At 29.8% G+C, this 26264-nt stretch overlaps 1 protein-coding gene across 2 annotated transcripts; it reads left to right on the top strand.

Moving 5' to 3' along the window:
- Positions 1–1983: 1983 nt before the first annotated feature.
- Positions 1984–25642, top strand: LOC123261019 (homeobox protein SIX1-like). Of its 2 annotated transcripts, none has more exons than XM_044722486.1 (5): positions 1984–3578; positions 6080–6341; positions 6431–6665; positions 22572–23043; positions 23202–25642. In XM_044722486.1, the coding sequence occupies exons 1-5, from the start codon at positions 3282–3284 to the stop codon at positions 23481–23483; spliced, it is 1548 nt and encodes a 515-aa protein (XP_044578421.1). In that variant the 5' UTR covers positions 1984–3281; the 3' UTR covers positions 23484–25642. The 2 variants fall into 2 exon arrangements, with proteins under 2 accessions (XP_044578421.1, XP_044578411.1); XM_044722476.1 differs by having other exon boundaries at positions 1985–3578; positions 6059–6341.
- The last annotated feature ends 622 nt before the right edge of the window (positions 25643–26264 follow it).

Consider the following 26264-nt stretch of genomic DNA (forward strand, 5'->3'; position numbering starts at 1 on the left):
CCGTAGTGTTAAAAGTATGACGTTAAATATTTAATTATCTTGGTTTGGTTAGTTATTTTTTAGTTTTCATTCAACGTACATAAAGCCTTTTATTCATTTGAAGCGCATTTTATTTTACATTAATGAGCTCATTGTGATGTTTTCAAATAATTTGACTGTCTATAGTGATAGATATAACTAGATATAACTATCTATCACTGTTAGTAATAATTTCTTGATTCTGACTGAAAACATTAATATCGTTATATTTATGTAAATTTGACTGGTTTCCAATTAATTTCATCAAATATTCAAGTATTTTTTGTGCCAAGTAGATTTCATTTTCTAGAGAAAGATTTTTGCAGAGAATTCAATTTTTGAGTAGAGAAAAAAATTTTCTTAAATCAAAAATAATATTTATGAAAGCAAAAAATTATTTTTAGGCAATAACATTTTTTTGAGCAAAGAAAATTTTCTCGCTACAAGTACATTTTTAACTTCCCGCTAAGAAAATCGAAGATTTTAAAAATTCGGGAAGTTATTGGTTTCACCCCGTTTTGCGAAAATTGAGTTTTCATCAGATCTCGACGTTTTAAGATCACAGGAAGCTTTCTTGACTATTCCCGCGATGGTGTCCGTGCGGCTGTATGTGTGTGTGTGTGTGTGTGTGTGTGTGTGTGTGTGTGTGTGTGTGTGTGTGTGTGTGTGTGTATGTATGTATGTATGTAAACTTCTTATAACTTTTGAACGGCTTGACCGATCGGATCGAAATAGGTGGCGATCCAAAGAGTATCATTGCCATTAAATTTCGTGAAAATTTGAATCAATTCGGTTCGCTAGATTTTGAGAAATCTCAAAAATAAAATTTTCAAAAAATCGTTTTTTTGGAATAACTTCTAAACGGTTGCACCGATAAATTCCAAAAACTATTCCGCTCTTGAGTTTGAAAAACCACGTCGATTGCCACTAGTCCCGTCAAAATCGGTTGATTCGTTCGAGAGTTATCAAAAACAAAAAATTTCAAAAAAAGTGTTTTTTTGGAATTACTTCGAAATTTCTCGTTCGATCGATTTAAACTTAAAAATCCGTTATGAGGTTTTAAAAACTGCGTCGAATGCTCTCAACCGTGTAGAAATCGGTTCATTCATTCAAAAGTTATTGAGGTTTGAAAATTCAAAAAATAGTGTTTTATCAAACTTTTATCAGACTTTTAAACTCGAAGAGCTCAAATGCATAAAGAAGCTATCTCTTTGAGCCCGGAGAACTCAAAATAATACAGAAATTGTACTTTTGAGCTCGAAGAGCTCAAAAACAAAATAAGTGAAATGTTAAGCGTTTAGGTATGGAGTTAGCGAGAAGTTGCAGGGATAGCCTTTAGGGTCAACCATTTTCCTAATTTTTTTTCTGTGTGAAGCTTCATGAATTTCATTTTAAATTTTTACAATTGATAAAGTTACTGACAATTATCAATAGTATTTCTCAAACCTTTAAAATATCAAGCATTATTTTGACAAATAAATTTTATATTAGACTTTTTACCTTTCTTATACTGGAATTACTATCAAAAACTCCAATAATACATTGAAAAATTGAAATTTCACCTTTTTTTATAAATATAAGTATTGTCTTGACAAACACAAAAATGTTAGTTAACAAAATTGGTCCATAAATATATTGTACAAAAATATCTACAATAACAACAAAACATCCTGGTGCAAATGAATAAAAGGCAGAGGCTGGAGTCACATAGAAAAGTTCTGAGTCACATGCTCATACCCTTAACTTTTTATCAGGATTCGCTTTTGCGAAAGGGTAAAATAGTGGGTTTAACAACAAGTTTGTTACTTGGTAACCTTTGTCAGCAGCCAATAGTACAGAGGCGTTCCAAAGCGAACCACGCCTGCTAACCAATGGAAATTTTTATTCCTGGGCCCTGAACATGCTGAAATGCGCCGCCTCCACCAATGTGTGATCTGGTGGAGGCACGCGGATGCTGAAGCGGAGCAGTTAAGATGTTGTGCGCGAACCAGTCGTCTCACATGCGTGCGTTAGCGAACGTCATCACAGTGGTGACTCTGTGTGTTGTAACGCTCAGTAAAGTGCTGTTTTTATCATCGCCTAAAGTGGACTAGCCAGGGATGATTATTGTAATAATTAATAATTACAATCGTGATGACGACACCTAATATTTATCATCAATAATCACCAAAAGTCACTATTTTGAACATATAATGTTAATAGATTAGTGCTCTATTTTGTGATTTTATTTGGTGTGTTTAAAATATTGTGTCGCATATGAAATCATCTTTAAAATAAATATCGAAGAACGTTATGAAAAGTGTTACATGTGGATCTAAAAGAGCTTTTCGTAAAGAAAACAAAATGTTTAATTCGATATTCGAGTTGGGATATCACATTCTCGCTAGTGGCTGAACTAATAATAGAGTGCTGGTTCGCTTGAGAAAAATATATTTAGGAAGTAGAGAGACGAGAATATGAGTCTATAAATACGGTATATTCACATCTCAAGCTACTGCGGTCATATACATATGTATATATCTTCTTATTACAACCTGTAAAATAACCTATTACTCCTGTTAGGAAAAAAAAGGTATAAATCCTAGATTGTCGCTAGACACTAAATCCGGTGGGATTAATCAGCTAGAAATACACTAGTAATACAAGACAATTAAATCGTACATGAGTGAAGTAATATTTTTAATAAGAAGCAAAGGAGGCCAACGGATTAGACAATAATTGTAGTTGACCTCGCTGTAGTTTGGTAATTCGAGAAATATCCCTGGTATTAGAATACGCGATAGTAGGCAGATACAGAGTAAGAGCCAGCAGCACCAACAGCAGCACCAGTGCCTCGACTAAAAATATCCACCTTTTAAAAGTTCGTGTATACTTATATTAACTCTATATAAAGTTAAACTGTATTTTTTATTTCATTTCTCGAATGTCGCTAAATTTTTTCAAGAATATATTGTAAAAATTTGAAAAATCATTTGTTTATATGTGAGGATGCAGATATATGTCGTGAACAATGCTGAAATTTTGGGTGTACACTGATGGAAAATAAGGACTTTGGGTAGTGAATTTTTAAAGGGTTGAGAGAATACAAGGCAGAAGGAAAATAGTTTGAGATTTTCGGGAATTTCGTAAAAAGAGAGCACAAAAGATTGATAAAGTAAAGAAACAACAAAGTGTTGGTGAGAGTGTGTGGAGAAGGTGTCAAGTTCACAGTGGAGGGTGGAGGTAACGGTGTACCTGGGGGCGTCGTTGGCCCCAATGAGGTGATGATGGGCTACGGTGGTGCCGTGGGGACCAGTGGCGCTATGGGACCCTCTTCGGGAGCTGATGTGCTCGGTTCAACTGGTGATTACAGTCCCCAGGGTACCCCCAACTCCCTGGGTGGTCACCCTACGGGGTCCGTCGATCCTGCTGGCACCTACAATATACCCGGGAGTGCCGGGGCCCTTACCACTTACAGCCCCCAAGACAGTCCTGCCAGCTCTGCTGGAGCCAGTGCCAATAATAATGAAAAGCTGCCCACCTTCGGGTTTACTCAGGAGCAAGTTGCCTGCGTTTGTGAGGTTAGTCCTTGTTCTTTTGGCTTGTTTGTTTTGTTCTTCATATATGCTCAGGAAAATTCGGTCGCCGTCTGACTCATGTAGGCTCCGTAAATATATACATATGTATGTAAATAGTTTTGGGACTTGACTGGGAAAACTATTTCGAGGGTTACACTCATATTTAATAAATTCTTTTCGGGTCTATAGATAGATTTTTGTTAGTAATTTTATTGCACACCTCAAACACTTTCTGTTTTGTGATCCGTTATAATTTTGTTGATGATTTTTTTTAGTTTAATCTTGGCAAAATTTTTATTTGTATGACGATGTTTTCTAAAAAATGTATCAATTTAAACTTTGAAGAAAAATATATTTATTTGGTGTAAAAATAAAAAAAAAAAATAAAAAAAAAAGACAATTAGGAGAAAAAATAATAGTTCTGATCTGACGATTATTTTGTCACATGAGCGCGCCGACGCTAGATAACGATAGCAGCCGCTCGGTACCGGAGACTCTTAATTTTGTTTATGTTTTTTTGTGTGAGGATTCTCATACAAATCTTCATTACCATGTAACATAGTAATATAGTAATAGTTATTATTCTACATAGGGATCAAAATTATTTTTTTCTTTTCATGATATAAATCTGACAGCTCTTTGATTCTTTTATTTGAGAAAATTATTTTTTTTTTAATAATTTTAATTAGACAGTCGAGTCTCGTTATGAGTCCTATTAGTGTCTCTCTTATATTAACGAGAGTTTAATAAAAAAAAAAAAAAAAGAAAGCAAATAGGACTCATAACGAAACTCGACTGTACAAAATTCTATTAATTTTCTACTTTTTGTTGAAATTTATTCTATGTTATTATCCAAAACTTTTTAATTAATAATGACTAATAGAAAAAAATTTTAGAACTGGCGATTTTTTTATAAACATAAAACATTAAGCGTTTGGAGTAAGCAATTAAAATTTTTTTAATCTCTAGTTTGTTTTTATGATTTCAAAAATAGAACACAGTACCATTCCAATTTTTCTATGCAAATAACTATTAAATAAAAAGAATTATTTAAATATGTGCACAAACTTATTTTAATATTTTTCATCACTTCATGCATTTAAAATTAAATAAATGGTCGGATGCATTTTTTTGCTCAAAATTATCTTATGAATATTGAATTACCAAATGATATAAGAATCCATTGTTGTTTATTTCTTTTGTTAGATTATCAACGTTGATTTTATGAAAATAAACACTGAAAATATTTATGTAATACGAAATAAGGATTGTTTTATTTTAAAATTTTAAATGTAAGTTTATGGGTTCGTCAATACTTCTCGGTCCAATAACAAACGAAAAATAAAATAAATGTTTTTATTATATCATTTAGATCTCCATAAGACTATTTTTGAGCCGCTAAGTTTGTCAGCGAGTGATCCGACGTTAGCGGATGAATACGTGCATTCAAAAGATGTTTATTTCTTCATTGGAAAAATATAATATTTACAACGTATCAGTCAATAACTTCATATAAACATTTCTTTATTATTAAATAAAATCATTATTTTAAATTTGAATTCCTTTCATAGATATTTTTATTTTTTAAGTGAATGAAAGTATCTCATAATTTTATAAAAGAAAATTAATTTACTTTTTGAAATAAATAAAATCTAGCCCCATTTGAATAAAGTCATTTCGAAAAAGTTCATAATGATTCGTCATTATCAAGTTGAAAATTTTACAAGGTTTAGAACTTTAATTAAACTTTTCACTTTAACATTTTTTAAATCTTTATTAAAAGAACTTTTAAAAGATAATTGAAAAAAGCAAGCATTTACAAAATAATCAAGAACAAATTATTTCCAATTTTAACGAAACTTATTAATAGTTTCTAGTTCAAATTTTTTAACAAAAAGTTCCCTGAATTTTCCCCTAATTTTGAGCTCACCATCACAAACATTTTCCTGACGAAATATTAAAATGAGGAAATAAACTAATATTAAAAATAATTTCTTAGGCCCGTTAGATTAAATAAGAGTCAAAAATAAATAAATAATTAGCGCTTATAACGGCTACGTGTTAGCTCCTTGCTCTCGTCACACGGAGCACTTAATTATTCAAATTAGCAACAATGCTATATGATAAACCATGGACTCAATGTAAATATTAAAAGCAATGAAACAATTGTTTTGTTAATGATCCGTGTGACGTGGGCGCTAGTTGTCTTGTATTGCGATAAAATAATGAAAGGTTAATCCTTTTTAGATGGTAAAGAATAGAGGTTGTTAATAAATTCAAAGTGAGTAAGATGTAGTATAGTAGTATAATAATGATAAAATAACAGGAGGTTAATTAAGAGGTTGTAGAGGATCTATAAACTATCAGTAATCGATAGAGATAGTGGCAGTTATGATAATATATACAAGATATACTAGAGTTAGAGGAGATCGGGATAAGTTCTGCCGACTAACAGTGTGCCCCTCCTGTCTATCGTCTTCAAGGCGATGGTGTCATCTGTCCAGGTACTCCAGCAAGCCGGTTCCATAGAGCGTCTTGGCAGGTTTCTCTGGTCATTACCGCAGTGTGCACGACTTCAGCGGCATGAAAGTGTGCTAAAAGCCAAGGCGATTGTCGCCTTTCATCGGTGTAATTTCAAGCAGCTTTACCAAATTCTCGAAAGCAACTCCTTCAGCCCCCACAATCATCCAAAGCTCCAGGCCCTGTGGCTAAAAGCTCATTACATCGAAGCTGAAAGACTTCGTGGCAGAGCACTTGGAGCTGTTGGTAAGTTTTATTTTATTTTTCATATTTGTGTGCTTATGTAAATATAAATTTTGAATTTGATATTTAATGATCAAATTGGCTTTTTATAGGAAAATATCGAGTGAGACGGAAGTTCCCGTTACCAAGGACGATTTGGGACGGAGAAGAAACGTCTTATTGTTTCAAAGAAAAGTCAAGAAGTGTTTTGAGAGAGTGGTACGCATCAAATCCGTATCCGTCACCAAGAGAGAAACGCGAACTGGCTGAAAGCACTGGGTTGACTACTACACAAGTCAGCAACTGGTTCAAAAATAGAAGACAACGTGATAGAGCTGCTGAGCAAAGGTTTGTCATAGTTTTTGTTTTTAAATTTAATATACTATTTTTTCTACGCTTTAATAATATTTCAAGTCATTTTTATTGTTATTTATTTTTGTATAAAAATGAATTGGTGGGTGTATCCAGATTTTTAGTCTTCTTAATACAACCTATGGTTTAATATTGACGTCAATGATAAAAAGTGATACGATAAAAACTAATACAACTTATTATATTACTTACATTAGTATACTACTTAAAAAATTTATTTGATTAGAGTGAAAAGAGTTTGAATCAAGAATATCATTTTAGAGATATTGATTACTTTTAATCAAGCAGTTAATTCTTGAACTAAGTATTTGTTCTTGGCTTAAGTTAACTTTACTTGATTTAAGAATTTTTCTGCTTAAATCAAGATGATCAAACTTTTGAAAATTTTTTGCCTTAAATCAAGCCAATTCTTTATCAGTGTGTGTAATATAATAAAAAATAGATAATAAATTAATAGTCGACGGAAAAACATCGAAATTATAAGTATCGAAAGACTAAATGAATTATTTTTGTTGAAATAACGAATACTAGGTTCGGTAATCAGTTTGATTTTGTTCATTTTGAAAATAATAACGTGATTGAATCAAAGAATATGTAGAATTTGTCAAAGCTTTTGAACTTTCATTTAGATTTGGATTTTCCATACTTTTTGGAAGCTTAAAGCAATAAATATAAAACATAAACCGTTGAAGTGTGGTTATAGTTTTTTATATTTTTAATCTTCGAATACAGTGTATACCTAGCGCTGTTGAAATAACACGTTTTCTTTCGAGCCAATGAATACGGCGATCACGGACCGCAGGCTTTGAATTAGCATACGTTTTTTAAAAATAATAAAACAAAATAAAAATACATATATTTTAATAAATAGTCTCAGTATGGAAGTTCAATCAGATGGATAACTTTTTATAAAATATCCAACACATATAGATTAACCTCGGTTTTTTCAGCGAAATATTGTTTATTCTTTAGCTTTTTTTAAAAACGTTTTTCTGATAGATATCTTTATTGTTTTATCAATCAATCAACGTTCAAAAATTATTGACTATTCGGGCGAATTTTACGACAATACATCAAACAGTTTATTGTTGCATTAAAATTTTTATTTGGTAGTAGAATCATTGATAAAAAAATTTTACAAGTATTTACGATAAATTATTACATTTTTAATTTTTAATACTAATTTGACGAGTGCCTGTGTCGAAGGATCATAATAACATCGGGTAAAGATGTTATCTTGTACTCGTTTCAGTAAATTAACAGATCAAATTAAAAAAAGCGCTAAAATGACAGTAAAATTTATTTTATTTTATTTTCGTTAAATTGAGGAATATATTAAATATTTAATGGAATAATTTTGAAATATTTTTTCACTATCTTGATCTGTAAATGTCGGTTATTTTATTACAACAAATAAATTTAGTGAATGTAATTATTTTAGATAGTTAGTATATAAAATTTAAACGCTTTTGTAATATAAGTTGATTAAGTAAAGAAATTTTTGTTTTTATTTATTTTTGGTGTAAAATTTATGAGTTTTGAATGTTGCTGGTCAGAAACATGATGTTACTTCAAAGAGCTGATGACTATTATATATTTTTAAACATTATTATTATACATTCGCAATAATATATCATTCAGCACTTGACCGTTGATGAAATTAGTGACTCGGAAGTACTATCACATATCCCGGGTGCTCAAGTGTCGGAATTGAAAACACACGACTTAACTCGTGGTCCGTGTTGTCCCGAAGGTCGTTGCTCCACATCCGATTTTAGACCTGAGTCGAGCCCAACGTAATGCATTACCATCTCCCCCACAGCGTTTGCTTGTGAGACACAGGAAAAGCACTAAGAATATATATAGGCGTATACTGGGTGAGATTCTTGAGTAATATACTGCTGTTCCATTTTTATAGGAAAGTTATGCAGGAATTTCAGATGTTTTAGTCTTTCGAAATGGTAAACTGAGGTTAAATATAATGACTCAATTTTGAAATTTAATACCAACTTACCTTTAGTTTTACTTAAAATTTCATTATTGTTCAATCATAGTTGATAGAGAATTTATGAACAATTTAATCATTAACTAATCTAGTAAATGCAAATGCAGAACCAACACTTACTATGGGTGGCGTAAAATATAAATGTAACACGAAATTTTTGTACACTGCGAAGAAAAAATACTTCTATTAATAAAATTTTTTGAACACAAGAACATATAATTGATAATTATCGAAAAATTGATAGAATTAATCAAAATTATTTTACTTAATTCACGTTAAGCTATTTATATGTTTATCTGTTATAAATTATAACAAAGGCAATAAATTTAAATAGTTCATTTAAACAAATGTTTTTAGTCAGTAAATCCTAGCTAGAAAAATTATTTTTCACTTTCTCAGTGAAAAAGTAAAATTTATATTGATATTATATTTCAATGAATAAAAACTTGTCATATTAAGTTGTAATACTAAAAGAATTCAATGATTGATTCTTATCAGTGTCTTCAATGTGAATATACGCCTAAAACTTTTATTCTATTTATCATTGTTATGACTAAAGGAATTTTTAAACAAGTAACAATCCGTTTCTCAGAAGTTAAGCTTAATCAGCAATCAATGTTATGAAACAAATTTCAAAGGGGTAAATGAACGCAACTTTTATCAAATTTAATTCGCGGAACAATATTATTTAAACATCAAAGAGTGTTAGCTTCAAACTATAAACAAGACCTAACTATTTACTTTTTTAATAACTCTACTTCGTTTTTAATTGAAGAAGGATCAGTTGAAAGTTTTAATTCAAAAGTTTAAAGGAGTCTAGAAACTTCTCAAAATTTCATTTTTTTTGTTTAAATTCTCAAGTCAAGTTTCTTTTAATTTAAAGAGGAAATTGCAAGATTGAACTTTTCATTCACACAGTATAATTGCATTAAAATAAACTTAGAATTATTCCATTTTTCTTGAATCAGAGGTTATTGATCAATTTCTTGTTCTTTATTCCATAAAAAATGGAAGTAATTTCACTAATAATTAGTTGAGAATTCCCAAAGTTGATTAATTTTATTACAAATTAATTGTTGAGCCATAAAACTTGGCATCTATATTTGTCTGTAGACAAAATGCAATCATCGATGTCAAAAATTTTAGGTTAGCTTGATTGAAGGATATATTTAAAGATGATTATTAGGAAAGGTTTCGGGTTTCCTGCCAAAAGTTATTCGCAGCCAACTACAATGTAATAAAATCTGATGCTCGTGTTTTAACAAATGGTAATTTTGGTACATTTCCAAAAAAATAGATAAGTATTTTGACCTCGGGTTACAGCTTATAGACTACTTTAAAATAAGATTTATCTGTAAGTTTCCATAGTTTATTGCGCTGATGGACAGTAAAATAAATTTCATTAGGATAAAAAAGAAAAAGTGGTATTTTGACAGTAGAGGGTGGTATGGGAAAATAAATTTAACCACACAGCCAGAGAGCGTATGACACTCGATCGTAACTTCCGAGACGCGATCATGCCTAGTGCGAATCTGCCACAGTACAGCAGTTTAAAGATATAAAAGTTGTCATGAGACTTCGCATCCTTACACTTAGACATGGTATGTATGTTTACTAGATTGGTTTGTATTCATACTATAATGAAGAGAGAGGAAGTGGGAAGCACCACCACTGCGGAACGGCCGCGAAGTCGACGGGAATGGTATCGAATTTCTTATGGCTTCTGTGTATTCCCATGGCAGCGTGTGGCCGGCGTCCTCACTCCTCTTTACATTTCCATATATATATTAAACCACAAATTTCATGTGCTATACTAATATATGTATTTCCAGAGATAGGTATATTAATTACAGGAAATCCTACAGAATATTTCTGTTTGAAATCGATTTTTGGACTTTACATCTTTATTATATTAAGCCATTTATTTTGACAGAATTGAATTTCAAAGAACGAACTAAATATCAACTTTAATGAGGATATTGCTCATTTGAAAAAAAATATTTACGTTCAATGGATAAATATGTAACATTTTTACAAAAGTTACATAGAAAAAATTCCTTTTACATTTTCATCTATATAATTAAGAGTAAGGATAATTTTCTCTCTAGTGTATTTTTATAATAAAATAGGGTTTTTAAAATTAAATTTGGTACTATTAGAAAGCTCTTGACGTAATACGTGCTTTTTTACCTAATATATATTTTTTGGTGATGGACAATCGTATATGTTGTTTTTGAAGGAGTTTTGAATAGATTTTATACTATTTTATCCGATTTTAAACATTTTATATTATTTTAACGTGTAATTATACATATTGAATGAAAAAAAAATGATTCAATATTATTTGATCTTTCCATTCGACATGTTAATCAATGGAAATATTAATGAAAATTTACTTCTATCGAGATATTTAATTTTTTGGAGCAAGAGAGAAATGTTCTCAAGACAAGAAAATTTACTTCTATTAAAAACTAAATTTTTTGGAGCAAGAAGCTGAATTTTCTCAAAACAAGAAGATTTTTTTGACTTAAATAAATTTTCTTGAATCAAGATACGTATTTCTTAAAACAAGAGAATTAATTTTGTTGGAATAAGTAAAATTTCTTGTGAAAAAAATTTTTTTTTTCGCTCAAGAAAATAATTAGGAAGAAAAATATTTTCTTGGCTCAAGTGAACCTTTTTTTACTGTGTAAGTACTCAAACTATGTACATTGTTGTTTTAAATATCGAAAAATCATTTAGCCAAAGTTCTTTTGTCACATGAGTTTGTAAAAAATCCGTGTTTACATAAAAGACATTAGGATGGGACGTGATTTGTGACTTGATTACATAACATATGCTTAGATTTGACTGTGTGTATTTTATTTACTGGATGGTAAAAGGTAAAAGTAGATTTCAATGACTGAAAACACTTACCAGACATGCGATACATAATATAATTTCGAGATAAACGGTTGTAGGATGTTACAGGGGGCGGCTGCCAAATGCTCTCTTGGGATAAAGAGGACGGGGGAATGAATGTCTCGTGGGCGTTTGTCCCCATGAGAAATAAAACAAGCATAGATATGTACCCTTTTATATAACACCTTGTTAGCCCCATGAGACGATTTGTATACAACGCGAGTTAACTTTTTACAAATATAATACAAAGTTCGCGCAGTATGTCTGTCACGGTTTCACGAGAAACTCTATTGAATATACCTCAGCACTTTTTTATCAAGTTAACAAGACCTTCAGTAGCTGAGTATTACATCAGTATCAGTTATATGATATCTTTACTGAGAAATTCCACATTTATTACATGTAAACTACTATTAATTGTGTTATGCTTATCGTTTTTCCAATATAGATAAGAAAGTAACTGCTGACAAATCTATGTGTCGCTGTATGTAGTGATAAATTTTATTGTCAATCAAATCATTATGTTTATCGATTATATTGGACAAAAAAATTGAATTGATTCAGGAAAAAAAATCTAGGATCAAGAAAATAATTTTGAAAGTTTTGATGGATCTTAAACCAACCAAAAAAGTTGTTGAACCAAGAAATTTCTCTTGATTCAATATAATTTTCGCTGGTTCAAAAACATTCCTTCTAGATTCAAGACAATCACATTTTTAAAAATTATTTCTTATTCAAAAACAATTTGAACCTTCTGAAAAATGTTAATGGTTCAAATAATTTTTTTTTTGCGTGGTTCAAAATTTGATTTTTTTCATGATTAAATTAAGATTATTATTAGTTCGGGACTTTCTTGAAAGATTCCTTTATTGTTTGTTTTCAATTTGTATCATAATAATTTTTGACACTATGATTATTATTTTTGTTTGCACCTTAAGCAGAAATATTTGCGAACTTTCAAAAACATTTTATAGAATATTAAAGTATATTAAAGTATAGGGGAACCTGGGGCACGACGGCCCCCCTCAAAAATTAGGTAAAAATTTTTTTTTTAATTTCCCTCAAGTTACGACCTCTGTAATAATAATGTTTTTATGATATTTTGGGCCAATATGTGATATGTGAGGCATAATGGACCACTCGAAAAAAAAATTGTAACGAAAAAAAATTTTTGTTATTTTTAAATTGTGATAAATTTGTGGTAAAATGATTCAGAAAAAATTTAATTGAACTGAAAAATTTTACAAAAAATTGAGTCATACAGGAGAGAATGGTACAGGACAGTCCTTGGCATAACGGCCCCTCTCATAAATTAGGTAAAAATTTTTTTTTCCATTTTCCGTCAAGTTATGACCTTTATGATGATTTTATGATATTTTGGGCCAGTCTGTGATACGTGGGGCAAAATGGATCACTCGAAAAAAATGACAAATTTAAAGAATTCATTATTTTAGGCTTTTTCAGGTCAATGAATCAGAATGAATTTAATTAAACTGAAAAATTTAATGAAAAATTGAATTATATAGCTTATAAAAAATTGAAAACACAAATTTTTGAAATTAAAATAGTAATAATTATATTATTAATTATTGATCACGGTATCCTCTGCACCAGACAGAAAGCTAATCTCAAAAATTTATTTGAATTCCTCCAAGGATGTCTTTTACTTTACGCAATTCATATTTCTAATTTTGACTTGATAAAAATATAAAAAAAACGGTCTGGTTCAAGATATTACGTATTTTAAAAGCTCAACCTAAAAACTCAACCTGTGATTTCAATCAATGTAAACTAATGTAACCAATTCATTGTTAAATAACATATATATTTTTTCTTGTACGTGGATTTAAAACCTCTGAGTGCAATAAAAGAAATTAATTATATTTTTAACTATTATCTATTTAAAACAAATTAACAGCTTAAATGAAATTTATAATAATTTTTTAAGACATTAATTAATTAACAAAAATTAAACTTTGAATAAAACATGAAATATAAATGTTCGATGATTAGGAAATCACATAGAGATATTTTAATGAATATACGATTATTCGTAATGATCACAGACATATTCGTCAGAATAATTTTCGCCAATACCTGCGCGAACAAAAATCATAAGACCATTTATTACAATTTTTACATTGAATCCAAGACTCTGAGGACTCTGAGGAAAGTCCATAGCAATAAAGACTATGGCAATCATTATTTTTATATTTTAAATGTGTTTTTTTTCAAATTTTTTTATTTTGATTTTGTTTTATTTTTTTTTTTTTTTTGTTTAATTGTTGATTTTTTTTTCTGCGAGTTCTCGGCGATACTCAAGACTCGTAAGAATCGTGGTTTTCCCTCGACGCCGTTTTCTGGGAGGAGAATCTCTAGATTTTGATGGTAATACTTTTAGTAAAAAAAAATTTTTTTTATATGATTTTTTGGGGAGGGGACCGTCGTGCCCCAGAAAAAAAAATTTTTTTTTCGATTTTTTGCGAAATTTCGACTGATTCGTTCATAATAGATGGAAAATAAATAAATTTGATGGTTAAAAGCCACAAAAAAAAAAATCGGATTAAGGGGGCCGTCGTGTCCCAGGCTCCCCTACTCTAAAATTGCAGTAATATCTCCATTAACTCAATAATTATACATCTTTACCAAAACTTCACAATAGTTTTAGTAAATAACTCCAATTAAGTAGTTCAAATCTATAAATAATTAGACAAACAAGTAGTAATCATCATTATTCAAAATATACATCTACTGATTCCATTCCGCAGCTATTGGATTAGTAGAGCCGTACAAATAGTTTTAAAAAGTTATATACTGACTTCGAACAAGATCACACTCTCTACAATTGATTAAATCATTTGCGTAAGACTATAAAAAACGATGATTTGAATTAATAATTTTGTTATTATAATCATTTATAGTTTGCTGTTAATATTTTTTGAACGAAAAAACTAAAACAACTTTTAACTTCTGAGTAGTATTGATGTGAGTTGATAAAGATAAAACCTCAATATTACTTCACTTCCTCTGAATATGATAACAAAAGAGGGTGAATGCGGTGGCAGTAATGGCCTCTTCGTAGCGTAGTATGTCAACAAAACATTACTGATGGCGTACATACCAACCCCAAAGACCACCATATTCTCTGCGCGTGGGCGTGCACTAATTTTACGGACACGTGTGAGTATACGAAAACGTATTTGTTTTCCCGTCATCCTGTCACTGTGTATGTGCACATTATACGTACAGGCCCCTCTTTATCTGGGCACTACTGACTCCCCTTTTCAATGTAAAGAGCACTGTAAAGCATCGTCAAATACGGATAAAACGAATGTCGAGGCTAAAGATGAGGGCTCAAAGAGGAGGATATGACCCTTTTATATATGACCGGCTCTAAAGATTTGATCTCTCTTTTTTTACACCGAACAATACATACTTTTTTCTTATAAACATTCCTTCGGATATAATTGCTCTTACTCTGGATGTTTCGTATGAATTATTCTTGCAACATAAAACATACCTGGCTCTCATTCGAATTTAATTCAATAATATAACCATAACAAAATTACAAATTTATACTGACCAAAAAATGACGGTTACTTATTTCATTAAAAAAAATGTTTAATTTTGATGAAAAGTAAGGGGAAGCTTGTTGTATCTGCAGTATATAAATACACATATAATGTACCTCAAAAAAAAAAAAAAAAAAAAAAAAAAAAGGACCACTTTCGACATTTTCTTGAAGCTCTTACGACCTTCCTGGAGAGTAAATATTGGCGCAGCCACCCCTTGTAGAAATCTCCCTTGGCTTTTAGCGACTAACTACCATCCGGCTCCATCCCTCGTTACGACGCCCTCGCTTACGGTTGCTTATCTCCAGTATGCTCGGTATCAACACTAGAGACCACCATTTTGAAATAATACCGATGGTGAATTTAATCCAAATATTCCATTTAATAAATTTTTTTTTTATCTCAGGAATGTGGACAAGATAGGATCATAATAACAAATTACATTATTATTCCATTTAATTATTACGATGAAGAGTTATTTATTTCGCAAAGATAAAAACATACATTTTGACTTAGGACTTTGCTAAGTATTAACTTAATAATTATACTAAAATATTCCGCATAAATAGAATTTTTTATCTCATGTTATTTTAATCACATTTTATTGATTCTAGTGAAATGGGTTTTAATCTAATTACTTTGTTAAAAAATTACAGACTGAGAAATAATTGAAGAAATTATTCTCAAAAATATTAAATTTTTATTTACTTAAAACGTGTTAACTTAAAGAATTTCTTAGTTCAAGAATTTGTCTGCTTTTTTTAAAATTCAATCAAATTTCATTAGTAATGAAACATGAACAGTAAATACTTTTGCCATCTTGCAGTATATTAGTATCTGCATACAAAAATGCCGTAACTGTTTATTTAAAAAAAAAACAAAAGAGATTAATGTAACTGAAACCAGAGAGCTATTACACCAGTTGTTGGATATTACATAAAAACTCGTAAAATGTGAATGGACCTTTAGGACGAGGAAAGTTATATTTAGAGAAAAAAGCAGTTTTGCTGTTATGTTCCCTTAGTTTCAGAGTAATTCGCGTTGTAACAACTTTACGCGGGCGTACAAGTTGAGTTGGATGTACTGCAATCTTTCGGCAATCCGAGAAGTTTCAGTACTGTTTTAACATTTTATTTAAATAAAATGTTAAAACATTTATTTAAGTTGATCTTGACCTTTAATACCGTAAAAAAATTTTAAACCTCGTCTTTTATATTTATTTTTACAAAGTCTAACCGGGAAAATTATAAAAACGATTCAACTAAATTTAAATATTTCATTTTTCTACAATTTTATATTTAAAAAGGTTTATCTTGAATCTTAATAAAAAAAAACAGCAAACATCTGAGCAATGAGACTGCTTACTAATAAATCAATTAAAGTTCATAAATATACATAATTGATATTAATAAATTTAAAAATTAAATCTCTTTCTGTATTCGTAAATTTTTTACAAAAATGAAAAAACGATGTTTTTTATTCACTTATGGCAGCTACATGTAAACGGGGACAGAGGGGGCATTCATTCATGCACGCGTTCTCAGTAACATCTCTCTTTTTTTACGATGTGTCATGTCAGTCAGAATGTATAATATGAGCATGTGTGATGTACATGTGTGTTAAAACATCGTAAAATAAAAAAGCGTTTCAATATAAAGAAACCGGGTGAACGAGAGAGCTACACCCTCCACGTGCAGACGCATCCAATTTGCGATTACGGCCATTGGCAAGGATAATGATCCTATTATTTCGTTTAACGAAGTCTGAGTTTTATGTTACGTTTCACGGATCCAAGTTACATGCATATACTGTAAGCTATATATGCCGATGATGCATGTGTTATATGTTGAGTGTGGTTATAAACACACATATATACATATAGTGTCGTTTATGGGATTGCTAAATATTTTTGAGATGCATACATAAAGAATACAACAATATTATGTATATTTTATTACAATTTACCGATTATTGCACTTAAATTAAAAGTTCATTTGGTTATTAATCATCGTCCGCTTAAATGATTATTATGTTACAGATTAATTATTTGATAAAAATCATAAGTATATTGCTGGAACATAATGACAGTTGAGTGAATTTGAAGTGCAGGAGTAGTAGCAAGTGTAAAGAAAGATGTTTTGCAAGTTACATGTTGATTTAGTGATATATTAATTTATGCTTATACACGTTATAATGTTATATGTACATTAAAGATATAATTGTTAATATACAGTGTCTAGTCTCTAGGCGTTATGTAATGAGGTAGATTGCATGGCTCATAGCCGACGATTAAGACTCTTACGAGGTTGTCTCGTCTGGCTCATCTAATAACTTGACTAACAATTTGTCTCACGGTCACGTTTTATATTTGTGTTACTTTTGTACCCATGCTATTTTATGTCTTAGTGTTAATCTTTATACAAAGCTAAATAAGCTGCTCTATTGATAATCGAGAGAATATAATTTTGATCCTTGAGACGTGTGACTAATTATACGCGGATTTAAATTTTTGAACTTGAATTATTTGCAATTTGTTGTTGTTCCGTCTTCTCACGCTTTCTGTGAATATAATTTATTGCAAGCAGTTGTGAATATTTTTAAATACATTTTTGAAGCTATTTTTGAACATTTATAATGCTCAAAGATTCGGTCAACACTATAAATACAATTGATTTGGAAACATTAACGGAAATAAAAATTCTTAGAATTTTTGAGCATTTAAATTCATTGATTTTATGATAAAAGATTTAGTTTGTGACTCGATTGGTACTAAAATAACGATTTAGAAAACTAAATTATTTGATTTTATCAAATTGTTTTCAGAAGAAAATTACTAAAATTATTGTTCTATTATAACTGATTTCAAACATTTTAACATGAAGAAAATATTTTGAGATTAGGTAAGAAAATTACTATCATAAAAATGCTTGTAGGAAAACTAAATTTTTGAGGATAATTTATTTACTGATTTACTGATAGAAAAATTTAATTTGAAAAAAAAAAAGATGAATTCTTGAAACAAGAGGAAATTTATTGACTGTTATTCAGATAAATATAACTAAAACAAAATATATAAATTTTAGTGAAGCTAAAAAATTATTAATTACTCCTATCAGTGATTTCAATAATACATCTGACTGTAAATATATGTATAATATAGAGTTCGTCAAGTCACAGTGGGTGTTCCCTAATCTTGGATCAGCAACAAGTACGATAATCAGTGGTTCTACACCTACACATAAACACATAACGTTTATATACACTCGTAAAAATTTTTTTTTATCGCTCTATCATTGTCAGACGACTTTTATTTAACATTTTATTTTTATAGTTTTGTAATGTATATCTTTTTGGGTGAGCTAAAAAGATAGAAGGATATGGACTATTGAGTACATTGGCAGGTTCACCGTAATCCGGATTAAATAAAATTTTGTAACACCAAAAGTGTTTTAGTATGATCCGGCGCATCTTTACGCTTAAGTTCATTTTTTTACTTTTTAATAGTAGCTCAAAAATAATCTATCTAACAGTAAAATGATTTTTACGTAAATAAAAAAATTTTATTTCCTAGAACAGCATATTTTCTTTGGACCTATTTCAACCTATTGAGATCGATAAACAAACACAATTTTTTTTTATTTACCTGACCAAACAAATCTGGATATTGTTTAAAGTCAAATAATAATGTTTCCATTACCGAACCATCTACTTATAGAACCAGCTGCTGAGCCCGATGAGATTGCCTTTTGGTATCTTTGCTCACCGTTTAGCTTAAAAGCCGACGCGATACAAGTAGAAGTGTTGAAGGCTCACCTGCTGTTTTACCCACAGTAACTTCAAGAGTTTTTTAATATATTAATAAAGTAACAGAAGAAAGTTATGTAAAATTATAAGTACACTTTAAAAAATTTTTTTTAGGGTCACTGTAAGAATTATTTGAAATTTTTCTAACAAAAAATAAAGAATTTAGGCATCTATTTGTAATTTTGACCTAAAATTTCAAATTTTGTTAGTAAATAATTTCAGCCTCTCTTCGTTAAAAATGAATGAAATGTTTTGATATGATCAAATCAAATAAAAAACTTTTTCTATAATGTTCGTGTTCATAGATGTGATATCGTATTTCGGTTTCTTCATCGTCATGCACTGCTATTAGTTTCACACCACTCTATGACCAACTTTTGAAGTGCAATCAAATATCGTACTGGATTTCTCATATTAATTCAGTAGCATACAAAAGTATTATGCGTATAGAAGTCCGATTAGAAATTTTTATTTAGCTTTCGCTTATATTTTTTTATAGAATTAAATTATTATATCGAATTTTTGGTCTAAGTATACGATCAGGGATGTAGTTAATTATTTATACAAATTGTACGGTTAATAAAAAATTATGATAAAACTATAGCTTAAATATTCAATTTGGGTTCATTAATTATTCATGCTGGTTATGCAGTTATGTTTACTTGTAGTTTAAAATAATTTTGCCAATAATCGGCATTTTAATATACCGATCATATATAAGTTTAGAAAAAGTACTAAGTAGTTTAAATTTACATACGATTATATTAATCGCATTTTTATACAGAATAATTTTTATAAAATTTTTGAATTGTTATTAATTAAAGGGATTGTTACAATCTACATCAAGTCATCATGAAGTATTTGTAAAATGATTTAATTTTCAGTAATGATTGAATGAGTTGATAATTTTTTTAAAATTTTATCACAATTTTATTTCTATATTCATCAACTCACAGTTTATAAATGATTTAATTTTGAATAAGTTTTACACGTTAAAAAAATAATAAAAATTTATACTAAAACAAATAACACTAATAAAAAATTATTTAAAATATATAGTTTGAAAATGTGCTACAATAAACTTAATATTTTACTATAAGCATTGTAAATATTTGATTGCCGTTAGTTGCTTTAAATATTATGGTACAAGCGTTGTAAATTTTAATGCAAAACTATTTCCGAATATGCCATTCATGGTAAACAAATTTATTAACGCAGTTAAAACTCTAATATGAGTTCTATAAAATCGTTATAACTTCAACAATATATCTGTTAATTTTAATACGCGAATTCAATAATTTTACAGCGATTATCTTGGATTAACTAAAAAATTTTTATCGGTATTAGATGAATATATTTTTTATAATCCGATAGACATCTACTTTCACATTATAATGCCCAAAACAGTCGTATTAGCAATGGGAAAAAAATGGTGAAACAATGTATAGTAATGAAATTTTTCACATCTATTATTTGTCTTATACATCTCACGCGTGTCCATGTATAAGCAGGCGAAGAAGAGTCACAGGAACTTATCGTTCAGTGAATCGAAGTGTCCAACGACCGACTGCTGGCCCAAGAATTTCGTATAGGTCCGGGTGGTTAATTTATGTGCCAAGCGATTAATAAAATCCACAACACTGACCCGATCGAAATCTCAGCTTCAATGGTCGCACGCGCATATGCATATAAAGATGGTGGTCCATCTACCCTGAGCCATCAAGAATCAAGAGCCTTGTCCAAAAAGAGATAAAATAATAAATAAATAAAATAAAATTAATTAATTACAATAAATACAAACAGTTTAGATATAATAAAAAATAATAGTAAATGGTTGAGTTGACGAAAAAAAAGTGGCACGGTACATGAATAGCGATAAACATATCTCGATGGTACGTGTCAAGAATTCTAATCAAAACGGTAGAAACACGGGATACAGGAGACGAAGACCAAGACCAAAACGCAGAAGAAGAATAAGAATAAAAATATAAATATAAATAAAAATAAGACTAAGACTGAGGAGAAGAGAGGGAAAAGTCTCGTGTCGCGGTTCTTGGGATGTCCCGTCGCGGAGGAGCCTGGACAAATTTACTACTAAGATGTTTGGATAAGACATACCTGGTGGACACCTCATTCGGGTTATATAGGCCCCCCGGATGCAACGGGTGGCACCAAAATACCTCTTTCATGTACTGTTTTTCTGCTTTTAAGTCATTCTCTTTTCTCAATAAGGCACCAGGAATATAACAGACCAGGACCGGAATAAAGAAAAAAAAAATAAGAAGACTCTGTATCTTGATCGCGTCTCACGAAAATAATTCTTATATTCCATCGTGTCTATAACGGGAGTCATTTCTTTAGATATCTGTCTAGTGACATTATCGATCTCACTTCTGATTCCCACGTGATTTTCGACACGGCCTTTTATGTTCATATCATCACCATACATATATTTATAAAAATCAGATAAGTATAATTTAACAGGAATTTGGTCAAAAAAAAAAAAAAAATTTATAAAACTAGTAATTCGTCAAAGGTATTTGCGATAGTGTGTATTTTGTAAATAGTTTATCGGTTATAGTTATATTAAATTAAAGCTCAGTAAAGTACGTGTTGGTTCGTGCAAATTCATCGTAAAAAACATACCCTGTACACGTATTAAATTCGCGGGGTGTCAGAGCCCCGTGGGTCAGAACGACTTGTAAAACAAGCGGTTAACGATAGCCCGTTGTCAGGCTGGAAATAGCTGCGCGTGCAGCACCGCAGGTCCTCTCCGGAGGTCTGCTCTGCTAAATTGAGTTTACGAGACGTCACCACGAGAGGGAGTTGTGGCATGCTCTTGCTTTAGCTCACTTTTATTCAACTTTGTTTGTCTTTTATTATTATTTTTATTCCATTCTATTTATTTCAGTATTCCGCAACCAGCACGTAATTCTCACGCCCATACTGTATATCCTTGTTATAAATCACCGTATATACATTAAAGTTATTCAAGACTGGGGCTTCTTCGTCCGTCCCTCCACAACGAAATATATGGATGATATAACTTTATCAATAAACTTTGATTAATCCAACACTACGTTATAAATTTAATTATACAACTTTCCACTGATTTTTTTTTAACCATTACACTGAAAAAAACTATTTAGTAATTTATTTGATTCAAAAATTTTTGTCTTGAGAATCATTTTCTTGGTTTAAAAAATTCAAAAACTTTGATCAAGAGTAAATTATCTTCGTGAGATAAAATCAAATGTTTTATTGAAAAATATAATTCTCTTAAGTTAACTATAATTTCGTTCTTCTTTAAGAATTTTATCTTCTTGGTTTAAGAAAAAGTTTCATCTAAGAGTTTTATATTTTTGATTCAAGAATCAATTTTTTGAATTAATTTGAACTGAATATCTTGAAACAAGGATCAAATTTTGAAGAGAATATTTTTCTTGAATCAAGTAGTTTTTTTCAGTGCATGATACAATATTCAAGTCGAAAATTTGTTAAAAATAATACCAATTAATCAATGGTACGATTTTGTTACCAGAATTTTTTAACTATTTTCAAATAAACAGAAATTTGATGACTTATTTTGATCTGTTTCAGTGGTCAACGAGAGGACAAAGGTCACGGTGGAGGCCTAGTAGACTCTAGTAGCGAAAGTGGAGATGATACTAAACGGCAATCTGTAAATTCGTCGCAACAGCCTCAACAGCCCTCCCCATGTGTAGTACAACAGCAACAACAACAACCGCGGATGGTTGATCATCAACAATCGTCGAGCATGTACCAACTTCCTGCGCCTGTTTCTGTCCCTAGCCCCTTGTCATATCATCAAAACCATGGGAGCTCGAGTTTGAGTCACTCTCATACGCCCACTCATCATATGCACCATGATACCAGCAGTGATAGCGGTGATGATAAGAGGAATATTCATCATCAACTGCAACATCATTTACAACCTGGTCACAATTCCAGTCACAGTTTAGTTCACCCTACAGCAACTTTACCACCACCTCCGCCCAGTTGTGCACAGCAGAAAAGCCAACTGGATTATATGCAATACTACAGTCCTCAGGTAATTAATTGATGCTTTGTTTAGGTAAAAATTGAACATCAATTTTCATTTTATCTAGGTGTCCCTTTCTCCTTTTTTTATTTATAATCTAGAATTGTCGACGGTTATATAATTATTGTAGATTGTAAGTAAATTAATTGAAAACATTTTGTCCATAGGATTACCTAATTGGCACACCCACATCAGCAGACATCCAAAAATCATTGCCTCACACAGCAACGTCGATGCAGATGGGAGCAATAGCGCCGTCAATGGGCAGCTTGAGTCCCATGGGCCCGTCATCAATGATACCAAATTCAATGCAGAGCGTTAATGGAATGAACGCAATGTCGATGAACATGGGGATGGGAGCTTATCAAGGGATGAGCTCAATGGGCATGGCCTCGTCGCATGCTGGGTATCACAGTGGACTTGTACTGGGTGATTACCACTCGTTGTGACCCTGGGTTCCAGGTAATCAAGGCAAGCACAATCAAGAAAAGACTTAGGTCATTTATAAATAATTGGCTTTTTTTTTAATGTGTACTACTATAAGCATTTGCGTTTTAAATTATCGCGGCATTTAGTTTAGTAGAACAAACATACCAAAAAATAAAAAAAAAATAAATAAAATAAAAAATCTTACAAACAGAATAAAAATATAATATTTAATTTGTTATATTATATCGAACAAGCGATCGATCGTTCAGTTTTTAGAACATTATTATCATTTTTTTAAACTGATAAATTGAAAACAACAAATAGACAACAGTTATAGCAAAAGACAAAATAGCATTTTCGTTTTGGATTATTATATTAATATACAGGTCAAATAAAAGCTTATTACAAGTACATTCATATTCAGTTGTGTATATACATGATTGTTACATAATTGTTTACACAGCTAACGCACTCTATTCCTCAAAGTAATCAGTACATATACTAACGTCCATTTTTTTGATAATACAACCATGTTCAAATCGTTCCTTTATATTGCGCGAATGTAATATAAATTTATTGAAGTTATAATACCATAAAAATTATGATTTATAACAAATGATAATTTATAATTAAATATTCTTCGTTAAGACATTGTCTAAATTTTTGAGCTTTCGAGTCATTCTGTATATATGTAGATATTAGGTTTTATAGTCTCTGGATTAGACGCGTCAATTTATTATTACATGGTCATTATTATATTTTTTTTCGTTCTACTTAGATCTCCCCGTAATTAGTGCATAAGTAACTAACAAATATAAATTTATGTAGTAAGTAATACTCTATAAAAAGTTATCTGAAGTGTAAATAATCAAACATTCAAATAAATTCGTTAAATAGAGAAGTTCGGAGCTAGATAAAACAATTATAGGTATTAATAAATATTTATTAGGCTCAAAAAAATTTTCTTTTTATTATTAAAGTTAATCAATTTTTTAATGTAAGAGAGAATGTGATACTTTTAGAAAAATTTATTTATTTAATGTTTTCAAGTGTACGTAATTTAAATATTTTTTAAAAATATTTATGTTAGTTTTCAAAAAAAAAAAAAAAAAAAAATGTATAATGTTTATTTATAGGATTACTTGGTTTTTTAGCTAAAAAATAGTTCCTTTTTGACCGTATTTTTTCACTTCATTAGAAATTAAATTTATAGAAAAGCAATAGTTAACTATTAATTTTTGAATTTTTATTACATGTGTTTTTATTCAGAATTAACATAAATTCTCCAATTTTTTTTTGTGGAAAACCAATTCCTTGTAAAAAAAATATCTAAAATATGATTTTTTTTGTAGTTAGTAATTAAAAATCCTAATAAATGATTTATGATTTCGATTAATATAAAATGAAAGATTGATCATGTCTCGGACTTTTCTATACGAATTAACGAATTAGAAGATCGGAACAAGGATAGTAGTCCATGGGACAAAACAGGGTAGAAAGCCAGAGTTTTATGATTATAAATATATATAGATATATATATAAATAAATATATTATCTTATAGGGGGACACGCATATTGCGATTAAAAAAATAAAAAAAGTAATAACATTTTAAAAATGTTGTAATAATATGATAAAACGTAAACCTTTAAGTTTGTTTCAATCATTTATTTATTGAAAATTAATTTTTAATTTTATGAAATTAACGCGCAACAATTTTTTACACGGCCCTGTTTGGCACAATTTATGAAAACTACACGCAACATTCCGAAGAATGAATATTTTTTAGCGAAATTAATAAATCTACGGCATGAAACGCATGTCTATCATTTTTTGTACAACAATATATATTTATTCACTACAATGAATAGTAAATATATGTATTAACGATCCCTTGTAATGTGGTTAAATACTTTTTTCGCACAAAGGGATAAATAGTTGCCAAATAATAAATAAATGTTTAACAAATAATTTATAAAGACAGCATTAAAATTATCATTATATATATACGCTAATGTATATGTATAATTTTGATATTTTCTGTTCTTACGTTTTTGTCAATTATAAATATAACTGTTGTATACTATAACAGAAACAAAAAATAAATAAATAAATAAGAAGCGTGTTCTTTATAGACTACAGACATCCCATAAAGCACACATTAATAAAAATATATTAAAATAAAATAAATAAATGAAAACAATACTTGTGTATTGTCGAGAATAAAAGTATTAAAATGTAATGATTAATCTATCAAATAAAGTTGATGTTATTTAAAATCATATAAATTTGTTTCTTTATTTTACATTTTTACAAATCTTTATCATTTTTAGTCTTTAATTAACACAATTTTGCTGTTAATTAAACTTCAATCCAAAAAACAGTTATACTAATTTTCAAGTTAATTATTAATCTAATTGAGTTTTTTTTTTTAATTATTAACTTATATTCGACCAAAATTTGATTATTGTAAATATTCATTTTCCGATGAATTCCAACAGATCAAAAAATATTAAGCTAGATAAAATTTTTCTATTGTACCAATGATGCCTAATAATTGAATCGAAATCTGGATTTTATTCACCGAAATAGAGCAATAACTAGATAAAATCAAAAGATTCTTTGAAAATTACCAGGTGAAGAGTACCTACCTGTCATCTATTACTGATCTTTAATGATAACAGTATGTATACATCTATATATCTTTATCTCAGAAAGATTGCTCTTTACTAGATTTTAAACAGAATTCTCTTCGATTGAATGGGCGCCGAAAAGCGCATCTGGCTCGTTTTCACTCTACAGG

Source organism: Cotesia glomerata, linkage group LG1 (assembly GCF_020080835.1).
Source record: "Cotesia glomerata isolate CgM1 linkage group LG1, MPM_Cglom_v2.3, whole genome shotgun sequence".
Lineage (NCBI taxonomy): Eukaryota > Metazoa > Arthropoda > Insecta > Hymenoptera > Braconidae > Cotesia > Cotesia glomerata.

What these genes read in the sequence shown, in the direction of transcription:
- LOC123261019 (XM_044722476.1), top strand. Translation starts at nt 3,282, where the DNA reads ATGATGGGCTACGGTGGTGCCGTGGGGACCAGTGGCGCTATGGGACCC. An exon ending in AAGTTGCCTGCGTTTGTGAG is followed by an intron (nt 3,579 to 6,058) that starts GTTAGTCCTTGT and finishes ATCGTCTTCAAG; the next exon opens with GCGATGGTGTCATCTGTCCA. An exon ending in CAGAGCACTTGGAGCTGTTG is followed by an intron (nt 6,342 to 6,430) that starts GTAAGTTTTATT and finishes GGCTTTTTATAG; the next exon opens with GAAAATATCGAGTGAGACGG.